This window comes from Pongo pygmaeus, chromosome 11, assembly GCF_028885625.2.
Source record: "Pongo pygmaeus isolate AG05252 chromosome 11, NHGRI_mPonPyg2-v2.0_pri, whole genome shotgun sequence".
Classification (NCBI taxonomy): Eukaryota; Metazoa; Chordata; class Mammalia; order Primates; family Hominidae; genus Pongo; species Pongo pygmaeus.
Window position 1 is genome coordinate 71,604,145 of NC_072384.2, and position 14,913 is coordinate 71,619,057.

At 38.7% G+C, this 14,913-nt stretch overlaps 2 protein-coding genes across 2 annotated transcripts in view; one reads left to right on the top strand and one right to left on the bottom strand.

The window, feature by feature from the left end:
- HAT1 (histone acetyltransferase 1) overlaps nucleotides 1-5,022 on the top strand; it is a 71,964-nt gene extending 66,942 nt beyond the window's left edge. The window contains exons 10-11 of the mRNA XM_054477034.2: nucleotides 631-747; nucleotides 4,579-5,022. Coding sequence (XP_054333009.1) covers nucleotides 631-747; nucleotides 4,579-4,746 — 285 coding nt within the window. The 3' untranslated portion in view covers nucleotides 4,747-5,022. The remainder of the gene's footprint in view (nucleotides 1-630; nucleotides 748-4,578) is intronic.
- SLC25A12 (solute carrier family 25 member 12) overlaps nucleotides 1-14,913 on the bottom strand; it is a 225,185-nt gene that overhangs the window by 203,954 nt on the left and 6,318 nt on the right. The gene's annotated exons all lie outside the window — the stretch shown is intronic.

Here is a 14,913-nt window from a genome sequence, read left to right on the forward strand (position 1 = left end):
TCTTACTTGTGCTGTTCCAGTTCATGCCCTCATCGTTTTTTATCTGATGTAATAACTCAGCTTCTTGATTGGTCTCTCTGCACTTCTTTTTGCTACCATTTCTTTGTAGCTGAAAGAGTGACTTATTTAAAACTCAAAATTTGTGCATATTGCTTACATTCCTATTTAAAATCTGTCAGGAAGGCTGGGGCAGTGGCTCATGCCAGTAATTCTAATACTTTGGGAGGTTGAGGCAGGAGGATTGCTTGAAGCTGGGAGTTGAAGACCAGCCTGGGCAACAAAGTGAGACCCCATTTCTACAAAAAAAAAAAAAAAAAAAAAAAAAAAAAGCCGGGTGTGGTGCGTATGCCTATAGTCCCAGCTGCTCAGGAGGCTGAGGTGGGAGGATGGCTTGAGTCTAGGAGGTTGAGGCTGCAGTGAACTATGATCGTGCCACATTAAATTATCCATACCATAATCATTTGTGTTACCCACTAGACTGCTTGAGGGCAACTACTTTTATTGCCTTTCCTCTGGTTTCTAGCACAATTCCTTGCTCATGGCAGATATTAAATATATCCTGTGTTCTTTTGGGAAAGTGTCATTATTTTTACTTTGAAAATGTTCACATTTTCTTTTGTTTCATTCTAGCAACATGCTAGAAGAGTTTATGAAATTCTTCGACTACTGGTAACTGACATGAGTGATGCCGAACAATACAGAAGCTATAGACTGGATATTAAAAGAAGACTAATTAGCCCATATAAGGTAGGACTTTCAAGAATCTTAAACACTGTATTCTTCTCACTGTTTAAAACAGAAGAAAAGCTACCAAATGCCAGTATATGAGACAGTCCAAGTCATTTTGTAAAATTAACTTTTACAAAAGTAGAAATATTCTTCCAGTAATTTATAAAAATTCTCACTCATGGCCAGGCGTGGTGGCCCACACCTGTAATCCCAGCACTTAGGGAGGCCAAGGCGGGTGGATCACCTCAGGTCAGAAGTTCAAGACCAGCCTGGCCAACGTGGTGAAACCCTGTCTCTACTAAAAATACAAAAATTAGCCAGGCTTGGTGGTGGGCGCCTGTAATCCCAGTGACTTGGGAGGCTGAAGCAGGAGAATCGCTTGAACCCGGGAGGTGGAGGTTGCTGTGAGCCAAGATTGCACCATTGCACTCCAGCCTGGGTGACAAGAGCAAAACTCCGTCTGAAAAAAAAGAAAAAAAAAAAAGAAAAAAAACCCGGGTGCAGTGGCTCACGCCTGTAATCCCAGCACTGTGGGAGGCCGAGGTAAGTGGATCACTTGAGGTCAGGAGTTCAAGACCACCCTGGGCAACATGGCGAAACCCCATCTCTACTAAAAATACAAAAATTAGTTGGGCATGATAACACGTGCCTGTAATCCCAGCTGTTTGAGAGGCTGAGGCATGAGAATCACTTGAACCCAAGAGGTGGAGGTTGCAGTGAGCTGAGATTGTGCCACTGCACTTCAGCCTGGGCGACAGAATGAAACTGTGTCTCAGAACAAACAAACAAACAAACAAACTTATCCCAAGGATAGTCTACCATGGTTAGCTTTTCTTTCATTTGCATGCATCTTTAAAAAATCTGAATGCCTAGTCTCTTCCCTAACAAATTATCTTGTTTTTCCCAAGTTTCTTGTCTTCTCAGTTGTTATATATATATTCTCTTTTTTCTCTCTTCCCAGATAAAAGCAAAGTTTTATATATATATATATTCTCTTTGCTTTTGCTTTCTTCTTCCTAAAAATAGCCTTTGTTGCTATTTATTAATATAATCTCTGTACTTTACCATAGCCGAAACCATGTTAGTACTATTATATTTTTAAACATTCTTCTTGCCCTTTTTTCTCACTTCTTTGTCATCTTCCATATCCCTCCTAGATCAAATTGGCCTTATCATTTGGACATTGTCAGGATGGATATTGTTTATGCCACCTTATGTGAATGAAAATTTGCTATCTAGGCCAGGTGTGGTGGCTCATGCCTGTAATCCCAGCACTTTGGGGGGCCGAGGTGGGCAGGTCACCAGAGCTCAGGAGTTCAAGACCAGCCTGGCCAACATGGCAAAACCTCGCCTCTACTAAAAGTACAAAAATTAGTTGGGTGTGGTGGTGGGTACCTGTAATCCCAGCTACTTGGGAGGCTGAGGCAAGGACATCATTGAACTCGGGAGGCAGAGGTTGCAGTGAGCTGAGATCACACCACTGCAATCCAGGCTGGGCAACGGAGCAAGACTCCATCTCAAAAAAAAAAAAAAAAAAAAAAAATTAAAAAAAAAAAAAAGGCCAGGTGTGGTGGTTCATGTCTATAATCCCAGCAATTTGGGAGGCTGAGGCCCGCAGATCATCTGAGGTCAGGAGTTTGAGACCAGCCTGGCCAACATGGTGAAACCCTGTGTCTACTAAAAATACAAAAATTAGCCAGGCATGGTGGGAGGTGCCTGTAATCCCAGCTACTCCGGAGGCTGAGACAGGAGAATTGCTTGAACCTGGGAGGCAAAGGTTGCAGTGAGCCAAGATTGTGCCATTGTACTCCAGCCTGGGTGACAAGAGCAAAACTCCATCTCAAAAAAGAAGAAAATTTGTCATCTAGTTGCAGCTGAGTAGTGGGCTGATTGGCAGAATATTTAATTTATTCAACAGATAATTATTGAGTACAGTTGCTCAATGATGAAATGTCGCTACATTTATATATACTATACCTATAGGGTTATACATCACAATAGCTGGGAACATAAATGACCAAGTTGAATCTGCATTACAATTTGAGAAAGTAAATTAACTAACTAGATCAGGTACACGTAGTTGTGGTTTTCCTTTGTAAATTTAAAGAAAATTTAAGTTTTATTTGCCATGGATTCTGCTTTATAGAGTCAGTCTTGAATGCTGATGGTTCATTGGCTGACACTACTTGCTGAATCCCAACTTTTCCTTCATAGCGTCTTTTTACTGTGCAGGGCAATTGTATTTCCTAATTTGTCATTGTAATTCTGTTCATATTCTGAATATAAAATTATTATTTGCCTATGACTAAATCATTTTATCTTGAATTCATACACAGATGTATGAATAGTTCCTCATAGTGTCATTTCATTGCAGTTTAATAGTTTTTCTGTTTTACAGACCATCATCTGCATATAGCAGGTTTGTAATAAATTATAATGGTCTCCTCAAAAATTGTCCAAAGTAGCATTTTATTATTTGATGTTATCAATTCAGAAACATCAGAAAATGGGTAGAAATGGTACTTTCCAAAGGTTTTGATCTTTAAGTAATATTTGTTAGCTAGAAAATGTCTTAATGATGAAATTTGGGCACAGAGAACAGTATAAATAGATGGCAACATTTAAGAGTATTAAGATTTTACTAAAGTAAAATAATTTATTGAATTATATATTTTAGATATTAGTGTGACTTTTATATAAAATATAACAAGTGAAAGATAGAAATTCTGAGTACAAATAGTAGTCACACAGCTAATGCCAAATAATGGGAATCCCTGTAGTTCATAAGTGCAAGTATTTTCTACTCTTAAAGAATGATAATTCTTTTTTATATTATTATTAAGTACCTTTACCTGTCCAGCCAGTTCACCAGTCTAAAAGGCCAGAACTGGGCCGGGTGTGGTGGCTCATGGCTGTAATCCCAACAGTTTGGGAGGCCAAGGTGGGTGGATCACTTGGGCCCAGGAGTTCTAGAACAGTACATCCGAAACATGAAAGCTTCATATTTGCAATAATGCCACCCAACCAGGGATCTTGGAGTTATTCTTCATTCTTCCTTCCTCATATCACCCAGTATTTTCTCCTCTAAATCTGCCCTGTCCTCTCCATCTCTGCTGCTGCTGACTTGATCTAGGCTTTCATCAACTCTGGCATGAACTACTGCAGTAGCTGCCCAGTCCTCCAGTCCCATCCTAAACATCTCTGACACAGTGTCCTGCATAAAAGTTGTTATCAGCTACCTGTTGCAAACTCCTCAGCATAGCGGTATCCTAAGTCAAACCGGGAGGGTTTAGTATGGTAATGTATGTCTGGAACTTAATAAAGACTCAAATGCTAGTTAATATATTTTTAAAGTATAGCAGTTTTCCATTTGTCTTTCTGAAACATTTCTAACAGTTTATGTTAAAATTAGCGTGTGGCCCATAAGTACTTCACTGGGTGGAATTTAAAATGTAATTAATTAATGATTGAATAGTAAAATGAAGAATAATAGCACTTAATCTCAGTTGTCTTTCTTCAGCTAATGTCTTTTATTTATTAAACAAGTATTTTAGTGTCTATACTGCCCAGAGTTCTTTAAAGTTTTGGAGGGGGCTGCTAGTCACATGTCTATATTTACCATCATTGGACACAAATACCAGGTCTTCTTTGTTAACTCTTTTTAGAGGGTTTGCAATTCATGGTTAACATTATGTTTAAGCTTCCCTAAAAAAAAAAAAAAAAACAGTGTGGGACAAGTTTGGGCATATTCATACTATTCTTATTTTTAACATTGGAGACTTAAAATTGTAAGACTATAAGGAAATATATTTGCTTTCTTCATCTAACAAATAATTGTTTGTCACTTAGAAAAAGCAGAGAGATCTTGCTAAGATGAGAAAATGTCTCAGACCAGAAGAACTGACAAACCAGATGAACCAAATAGAAATAAGCATGCAACATGAACAGCTGGAAGAGAGTTTTCAGGAACTAGTGGAAGATTACCGGCGTGTTATTGAACGACTTGCTCAAGAGTAAAGATTATACTGCTCTGTACAGGAAGCTTGCAAATTTTCTGTACAATGTGCTGTGAAAAATCTGATGACTTTAATTTTAAAATCTTGTGACATTTTGCTTATACTAAAAGTTATCTATCTTTAGTTGAATATTTTCTTTTGGAGAGATTGTATATTTTAAAATACTGTTTAGAGTTTATGAGCATATATTGCATTTAAAGAAAGATATAGCTTCTGAAATACTACTGCAATTGCTTCCCTTCTTAAACAGTATAATAAATGCTTAGTTGTGATATGTTAATGTGTGATGATATGATTCTTAAATACTTACAATAAACCTCATTCTTAAATACTTATCATTCCTTCCACACTTTGCTTCTAAGATTTTACATCTGACACCTTTAAAACATTTCTTTAAGGTTATCCTGGTAATTTTATTTTTTCATTATGATTTTTCTTTCTTTTTTAACTTTTAGGTTCCGGGGTACAGTGGAGGTTTGTTACATAGGTAAACTAGTGTCTCGGGGGTTTCTTGTACAGATTATTTCAGCACCCAGGTACTAGGCCTAGTACCCAATAGTTAATTTTTCTGCTCTTCTCCCAACCTCCACCTTCAAGTAGGCCCCAGTATCGGTTGTTCCCTTCTTTGTGTCCATGTGTTCTCATCATTTACTCCCACTTGTTAAGTAAGAACATATAGTATTTGGTTTTCTGTGCCTGTGTTAGTTTGCTAAGGACAGTGGCTTCCAGCTCCATCTATGTCCTGGCAAAATACATGATCTTGTTCTTTTTTATGACTGCATAGTATTCTATGGTGTGTATATACCACATTTTCTTTATCCGATCTGTCACTGATGGACATTTAGGTTGATTCCATGTCTTTGCTATTGTGAATAGTGCTGCAGTGAATGTTTGCATGCGTGTGTCTTTATGGTAGAATGATTGATATTCCTGAGTATCTACCTAGTAATGGAATTGCTGGGTCAAATGGTAGTTCTGTTTTTAGCTCTTTGAGGAATTGCCACACTGCTTTCCACAGTGGTTGGACTAATTTATACTCCCGCCAACGGTTTATAAGTGTTCCCTTTTCTCCACTACCTTGCCAGCATCTGTTATTTTTTGACTTTAATAACAGCCATTCTGACTGGTGTAAGATGGTATCTCATTGTGGTTTTGATTTACATTTCTCTAATGATCAGTGGTATTGGGCTTTTATTCATATGCTTATTGGCTACACGTATGTCTTCTTTGAAAAGCGTCTGTTCACGTCTCTTTTTAATGGGGTTGTTTGGTTTTTTCCTTGTAATTTGTTTTAAGTTCTTAATGATTTTTCATAATAGGAAATGTTATTAGTGTAGGTTTTATTTTGTTTTAAATAAAATCCTATTAACTCTAAACTGTTTGGGAAGGCAGGTAAGAGGGAAATCAAACTAGATACAGCCTAAAAGCCAAAATTTTGGCATCAAATATTATTTGAAGATAACTTAGAAGTTAGCATAAACATTCTATAAATAAAAATAGAAGATAGAAATCAGTGTATAAAAATCCAATTTACACATCATTATTAAAATATATCTTGTGTAAAATGAGATGCCCATCTGTTCGGATTTGCTGTAAGGTTACCAAGGTATTGAAATACAGCAAGAAAAAATAATGACAAACTGCTTAATATAGTCTTGTTTTTAATGAAGTAGAGTATAAATAGATTGCTGGAAACAGAATCATTCACAGTAAAAGTTTGAGATGTTTATAATGTATGCTAGTAAACAAGGTATTATATAACAAAAACAGGATGTAAGTTGAAATTTACTTTTAAAAATCTGATTTGATGGATGCTTGGGGCAGAATCCCAAGTTGGACAGGCATTATCTTGTCCTTTGATAAATTTCCATCCGTAAAATCTGTCAGAGAAGTAAAGTAACTGGTAGCCTCTGGACACAAAATAGCTGTGGCCAGCAGCATACCAACAGCACTACTGTTCCCTTAAAATGAGGGAGCTATAAAAGTTTCAAACCATCTCATCTTAGAAGCCTGTATATAGACAAAACTTGACTTCTGAGAGATTATATCTGTGTACATAATTTGCTACAGATAAAATGAACTAGTTCAGTTAAAATCCTTTCTGAAATGATATGAAAGCAATTTGTCTTTCATCTAAATTGGCTAATTTTTAATTTTTTTATTGACAGTTCACAACTGATACTTAAAGATGAGCTCTGAAGAAAGCATCAATACCATCTAAACCAATTATCTTTCAAGATTTTTTTTGTATAAAAACCAGAAAGAAAATGTGATGCTGATTTTCCTATTCTTTTGTTTGTTTGTTTTGAGACGAAGTCTCTGCTGCCTAGGTTGGAATGCAGCTCACTGCAACCTCCGCCTCCCGGGTTCAAGTCATTCTCCTGCCTCAGCCTCCCAAGTAGCTGGGATTACAGCCCTGAGCCACCATGCCCAGCTAATTTTTGTATTTTTAGTAGAGACAGGGTTTCACCATGTTGGCCAGGCTGGTCTTGAACTTCTGACCTCAAATGATCTGCCCTCGGCCTCCCAAAGTGCTGGGATTACAGGTGTTGAGCCACTGTGCCTGGCCTCTTTTTCCCTGTCCTCTACAAATTACGTTTTCTCTACATATATTTCCTTCTGAGCATCAGGTTTTTCATCTGTAAAATTGAGGTTGTACTAGAATGATCTCTAGGCTCACTCCCTCCCTGTTCTAGGTTCTGTGCTTGTCGTTTTCATATCCTTTCTCCTTACCCTTATACTTTTATACTCAGATGTGGGTGTAGATGTGGTATATGTCTAAAATAAAACAGTTTTCTAAGTCACACAAGGATATTCATAGTTTATACGTGACATAGTTTGTGTGAGAAGGGAGGGAAAAAGGACTGTGTCCCTGATTGTCTCCAAATTGCTGGGGCACCAGTTTGTTGTACAAGAGCCTTGTCTAGGCTGGAAATCTATCAGACCTGATTGACTGCCATCTTTGCCTACTAGAGAAGAGCTGGCAGCAAAACCACCAAGGCCATATTTGATAATAAGATTAGAATCACACCTGAGAGGTCAACTGATTTAATTCCTTAAATTAATTCTTAAGTTCTTTTTCTTAGAATTTAAAAGCCAGTTTAACTATTAAATACTGATTTAATAAAGTACTCATAATACTTCCAAATAAAATTATTTTTGCATTTGTATATCTCTGTGTATATACTTGGAACATAGTAGTATATCTTTGTGCATGTATATATTTGTATCTGTGAAATCATTTCCTGGGAAATGTAGTTAACTGAGTTAAAGGATAAGAATATGTCTATGGCTCTATTACATAAACATGCCATATTTTGCAGAATCGTTGTTAAAATACTACCCGATGTGAATGTATATGCCAATTTTAACAGAATTTCAATGATGTGGGATGTTTGTTGTTTCCATAGATAAAATATCTTATTTACATTTATTTTACTGGGAAGGTTGAATTGTGTGTGCATGTATAAAATCTTTTCCTTGATATGAATTACCTGTTTTTTTAAAAAATGTAACTTTTGCAGTCTACACTGTCAATTTATAAATGGACAATAAATCCAGAGGCCACACTACAAGTAAGTGGCAAAGCCAGGAATATACACCAGGCTCCTCACTTCTACTCCATCTCATCTTCCATCAAGTAGGCCAGCCAAGTAAAGCATGCCAGCCCACTAGGCTGTTCTAAGAGGGACTTTTAGAGGAGCAAGTATTAAGAAAAGTATGTTTGGCCATGCACGGTGGCTAATGCCTGTAATCCCAACATTTTAGGAGGCCAAGGTGGCGGATTGCTTGAGGCCGGTAGTTCAAGACCAGCCTGGGCAACATGGCAAGCCCCCGTCTACAAAAAATTTAAAAATTGGGCTTGGTGGCCAACATAGAGAAACTCCATCTCTACTAAAAATAAAAAATAATTAGCTGGGCGTGGTGGCAGGCGCCTATAATCCCAACTACTTGGGAAGCTGAGGGAGGAGAATCGCTTGAACCTGGGAGGCGGAGGTTGCAATGAGCCGAGATTGCACCACTGCACTCCAGCCCAGGGAACAGTGTGAGACTCCATCTCAAAACAAAATGAAAAGAAAAATTAGGCTTGGTAGTGCACAACTGTGGTGGTGCAAGCCAGGCTACTTGGGAGGCTGAGGTGGGAGGATCGCTTGAGTTTAGGAGTTCAAGGTTGCAGTTAGCTATGTTCACACCACTGTACTCCAGCCTGGGTGACAAAGCCAGACTCTGTCCTCTAGAAAAAAAAAAAAAAAAAAAAAAAAAGCTGGACTTGGTGTCACATGCCTGTAGTCCCAGCTACTTGGGAGGCTGAGGCAGGAGGATAGCTTGAGCCCAGGAGTTCAAGACTAGCCTAAGCAACGTAGAGAGACCCCCATCTCTAAAAATAAGAAAAAAGTAAAAACAAAAAACCTTAAGAGTATATTTGATAGCAATGACTGAAATTATCAATGCCTCTTGAAATATAGCCTGAAGTTACTCTTCCTCTCAACATTTAATCTTCAACTTTTCTGTGTTCACATATGCCTTTACATTTCTATTATAAATATTTCATTCTTGTTTTATGAGGTGTGGTGGAATTATACAGTGCATTTAGTTTACTCACTGAGTTGGGCAGAGCTGTGTTTACGTATATGTGATATTTCAATAGGAAGTATGCACATGGAAATAAAAAGCAACAGGGCATGCAGTGAAAATTTCCTCACTGCATTCCTCCAGAAACAACCAGTTATCAATATCTTGTGTATCTTTCAGAGATACATGCAAAAGGGAGCATGTATGTATATATATTTTTTATATACCATATGTATATGTGATGACCTACCACGTTTTCTAACTGCTTTTTTACTTTTATTTTGGGGATTATTTGAGCTATCTTGTTTAATGGCAGCATGGTATTCCATTGTGTGGATATATCATACGTTACTCTACCAGTAACATATTTATGTTGTTTCCAATATTTTCCTTTACAAACAATGCTGCAATGCCTATTGTATATGTGCTATGCATACATATACAAGTATACCAATAGATGAAAGTCCTAGAAGTCATGGACATTAGTCTAACCTCATTCTTACAGTGACTCTGCTACCTTTACAACAGTTAAAATTATCACCATAAGCTAAGGTTGTGGGAACTTTATAATGTCCCAATTTGAATAAACTCTATGCAAACAGGTGCATATTGGACTTATCCAACCATCTCTTTCATGGCTAGAAATTTGAATTACCTTTTTTTTGTTGTTGTTAGAGACGGTCTCACTCTGTCACCCAGGCTGGAGTGCAGTGGCATGATCTCGGCTCATTGCATCCTCAGCCCCTCCAAGTAGCTGGGACCACAGGCAAGTGCCACCAGGCCTGTCTAATTTTTATATATTTTTGTTGTTGTTGGTAGAGACAGGGTTTCACCATGTTGCCCAGGCTGGTCTCAAACTCCTGAGCTCAAGCGATCCACCCACCGTGGCCTCCCAAAATGGGATTACAGGCGTGAGCCACTGTGCCTGGCCTTATATTAAATGCACAATGATTTGAATGGTTAGGCATATGCACCTTTCTGTTTATTCCTTTAGTCTTGCTTAGCTCTTCTCAAACCTTTGCATCCTTAAGAATCACTGTATTTCCGGGTGTCTCAGCTTCAGTCCTACTGACATTTTGGGCCAGATAATTTTTTCTTGTGTGGGGCCGACCTATGTATTGTGGGATGTTTAACAGCATCCCTGGCTTCTACCCACTAAGATGCCGGTAGTGCCACCCCCACCACTAGTTGTGACAACCAAATATGTCTCTAGATATGTCCTGTGGGGAGCAAAATCATCCTTCGTTGAGAATCATTGTTCTATGGGACTGAATATCCATCTACTTTAAGCACTATTTTTAAAAATTATGTAACATATACTTAGTAAAAAAAAAAATCAACGCAGTCATGGGCTTTCTAAGTAAAAATTAAAAATTTAAAATCTATGAAAGTATCTGATGAGAAATAAACTGCCCTCTCACACCGCCACCCAATTCACTTCTTTACAATTACTTTTACCAGTTTCTCTTTTATTCCCCAGAATTATCAGTCTACAAATGTCCATTTCTATTACAAACACAAATATTGATATACTACATGCAGTACTCCGAGTATCTTTTCCAGTTAATGCATATCTCTACCAGTACATGTTACTTCAGTTCTAAACACCTTAATTCTAAACAACTGTATAATATTCCATAGCTCGATGTCAATGTGACCCAATACTGTATTAAAGGACATTTAGGTTGTTTCCTATCTTCTACTACAAGCAATGCTGCAGCAAATAGGCTTTTGTATACACCATTTTGTATATTTGGGAGTGTGTATGTAGGATAAATAGTGACCAAATCGCTGAGTGAAAAGGTATGGACATTGTACATTTTGGTAGATTTTGCACATATTTGAGACAGAAGGAAATTTTTTTTTTTTTTGAGACGGAGTCTTGCTCTGTCGCCCAGGCTGGAGTACAGTGGCACGATCTCGGCTCACTGCAAGCTCCGCCTCCTGGGTTCATGCCATTCTCCTGCCTCAGCCTCCCGAGTAGCTGGGACTACAGGTGTCCGCCACCACGCCCGGCTCATTTTTTGTATTTTTAGTAGAGACAGGGTTTCACCATGTTAGCCAGGATGGTCTCGATCTCCTGACTTCGTGATCCACCTGCCTTGGCCTCCCAAAGTGCTGGGATTACAGGCATGAGCCACAGTGCCTGGCCAACAGAAGGAAATTTTGAATATGGACACAATTGGTAAGGAATTTTGTTAATTTTCATAGTTGTGATAGTGGTACTGTCATTATGTAGGACAATGTCTTTATTCCTGAGAGTCACATGCCTTAGCATTTAGGAGCAGAGTCATGACATTTGTAGCTTACATTCAAATGGTCCAGAAAAATATGTTTGTGTATTGGGGCGTGTATGTGTATGTGTGTGTGTGTGTGTGTTTGTGTATACATATATAAAGCAAATGTGACAAAGTTTGTAAAAGTGTTGAATATAGGTGGAATTAAATACAGGTGTTCTCAGTATGGTTCTTTCAACCTGTATGACTGACTGATTGATTGACTGGCAAGGTCCTGGTCTGTCACCCAGGCTGGATTGCAGAGGTGCAATCTTGGCTCACTGCAACCTCCACCTCCTGGGCTCAAACGATCCTCCCACCTCAGCCTCCCAAATACCCAGGACCATAGGTGCACACTACAATGCCCAGCTAATTTTATATATACATATTTTTTGGGAGGTGGCGGAGGTATAAATGGAGTTTCGCCATGTTGCCTAGGTTAGTCTCGAACTCCTGAGCTCAAGCAATCAGCCTGCCTCAGCCTCCCAAAGTACTAGAATTACAGGTGTCAGCCATTCTGCCCGACCTTTTTAAGTGTTTAAAATAAAAACTGGGTAAGAAAAGACAATCACATATGAAAGAACAGTATGAAAAAGGAAAAATCAGCGAATAGAAAAGAGCTCTGAGAAATTAAAAATGATTGCTCTAACTCAAGCGGCAGAAAGACTGAGATATAAAGTTGAGGGAATTTCCCAGAACATCAAAAAGAGAGACAGAAAATATAAGAAAAAAAGAGAAAACAGAGGATCAGTGTGGGAAATTCAATAACCAATAATTTTAATTTCAGAGAGGAAGAGCAAACAGAACATAACCAAAGGAAGAGGATAATGCCTCAAAGTTGAAGAAACGAATCTTCAGACTATAAGAGCTCCCTGAAGTTTGAGCAGCGTTACTAACATTTACTGAGCACTTTCTATTGTCGGCTAAGCACTTGCATGAGTTATCTCAATTCTCATTAACAACCCTCTGAGGTACTTGGTATCCTCAAGTGAGGCCTAGGAAGGTTATCTTCACCAAGGTCACACAGCTAGTAAGTGGCAGAGCTGGAAATTTGGCCCATGCAATATGACTCACTTAGATTCTCAACCACTGTACCGCTACCACTTACCTAAAAAGAACGACTCACTTAGATTCTCAACCACTGTACCGCTACCACTTACCTAAAAAGATCGACTCACAGGCCAAATTATTAAGTTCAGAATCCACAGCATAAAATTAAGATCCTGAATGCTTTCACAGGGGAAAACACAGACAACCTGGGAGAGGAAGGGGGATTCAGCATTAGAGTTTATCAGCCATACTGCATGTTGAAAGATAATGGAACAATATCTTCAAAGCTCTGATGCTGAATTGTTTTGTTTGTTTGTTTCTGACACGGAGTCTTGCTCTGTCACCCAGGCTGCAGTACAGTGGCACAATCTCAGCTCATTACAACCTCCGCCTCCTCGGGTACAAGCGGTTCTCCTGCCTCAGCCTCCTGAGTAGCTGGGACTACAAGCGCACGCCACCATGCCTGGCTAATTTTTGTATTTTCAGTAGAGATGGGATTTTGCCATGTTGGCCAGGCTGGTCTTGAACTCCTGACCTCAGGTGATCCGCCTGCCTCAGCCTCCCAAAGTGCTGGGATTACAGGCATGAGCCACTGCACCCGACCTATTGCTTTTCATTGTAAACCTTTTTATAATTGTATGGTTATTTTTTCACTATATATGTCTTTGATATAAAAATCTGTTTAATATTACTACAGGTATATTGTTCTACCACTGAAGCTCCATATTACTGTCAAATAAAATAAAACTGTAAATCCAGGAAATTTTTAAAATAAAAGTTTACCTAAAGCAACCAAGTGGCACCTTTAAACAATGAAATCGTGCTCTGCCTGACTTCGACCAGGCAGAATTCACCAAAAGATAGTGAAGAGCTTTCTTTGGGGGGGAAAAAGAAAGCAATACTCAATTCTTTTCTTTGGAAACTGATTATCAAAGGAATCATAATTTACCATGTACTTTACCTGGTAAAAGACGAATCTGGAAAAAATTTGTTATCAAAGCAAATTGTCTCCATCTTTGATACACTGGTTTTATGAGTCAGTAGACACTGGATGTACAACCAAAGCTCTGAAAAACATACTTCATAATTTTTTGGGCTTCCCATTAACCCAGTGGAGAAATATAATGCAATAAAAGTATAATATCATCATTTAGGAATATCTGCTGAGCTCTTGTGTGTAAGACGCTGCAAGGAGTGCTGTACTAATGTAAAAAAAATGTTTTTAAAAACCTCCAGTGTTAAAATATATACAGGCTTGAAAGGGAATAAATCTTCTATAACCTCCCTGGGTCTCACTGTCTTTATCTTAAAATTAGAAGGGGTAGGGTTAGAGTTGGATTAGGTGATCTTGAAGCCGTTTCTAGTTCTTCAACCATATTCTCGCTCCTCCATCTTAATAAAAGACTAGTTGGAAAATGTGCTTTAGACTCAGTTCACCTGGACAGCTCGTTACATGTTTAATTAATAATTTTGGCAGGTGAATCTGTGCGGAAGTCTTGGGCTGGATGTGTGTGTTTGCCCGGCTCTCTGAATCCCCTTTTGTGAAGGCCGTGGTGCTACCACAGAGAGGCTTGTTTGCTGTCTGCTCCTAGAGCAGCTGCTGCTTTCTTCCTTTATCCTTTATCAAGCAAAAGAAAATGCAGTGATGTTTGTGTGTGCTTCAGATGAGGAGAATGCACTCCACACAGGTTATTCTCTGGGTTAAAGTGGATGGGGTGAGCACAGAGGAGCTCAGTTCAATGGGAAGACAGGTCATGGCAGCATCTGCCCCTCTTGTTTGTTTCAACAGTTTCAGTCTTGAATATAGAATGTGTTCAGTGAGAGGCGAGCAGAAGAAGTTAAAAAATGCACTACTGCTTAGTTTCTCAGCCAGTTTGGGGAGTGGAGGTGGAGAGCGGGAGGGAGAAAGGGACATACGGCTAGTTTTCTCTTTCTATTATTAAATCCCTTCTTATTTCATGATCTCCACTTAGAGAGTCTTACTGCAGAGTCGCTTTTGTGTAACTGCTAACTGACTAAGGAACACGATTGCATACTTATATGCAGGAAACGGCAAAATTACAAACATCTTCAACCTCTGATATTAGTGATCAAACTGCTTTCCATAGGCACTGGCCTCACACAGTCCTACAGGACCAAATATTTTAAACCAAAACCACTAAGAACATAACAGCAAACATAGAACCATAAATATAGCAAAAGAGTAAACAAAGATGGAAAAATATGGGAAGATAACCAATATCATCACTTCATGAGGGAAAGGGAAAAAA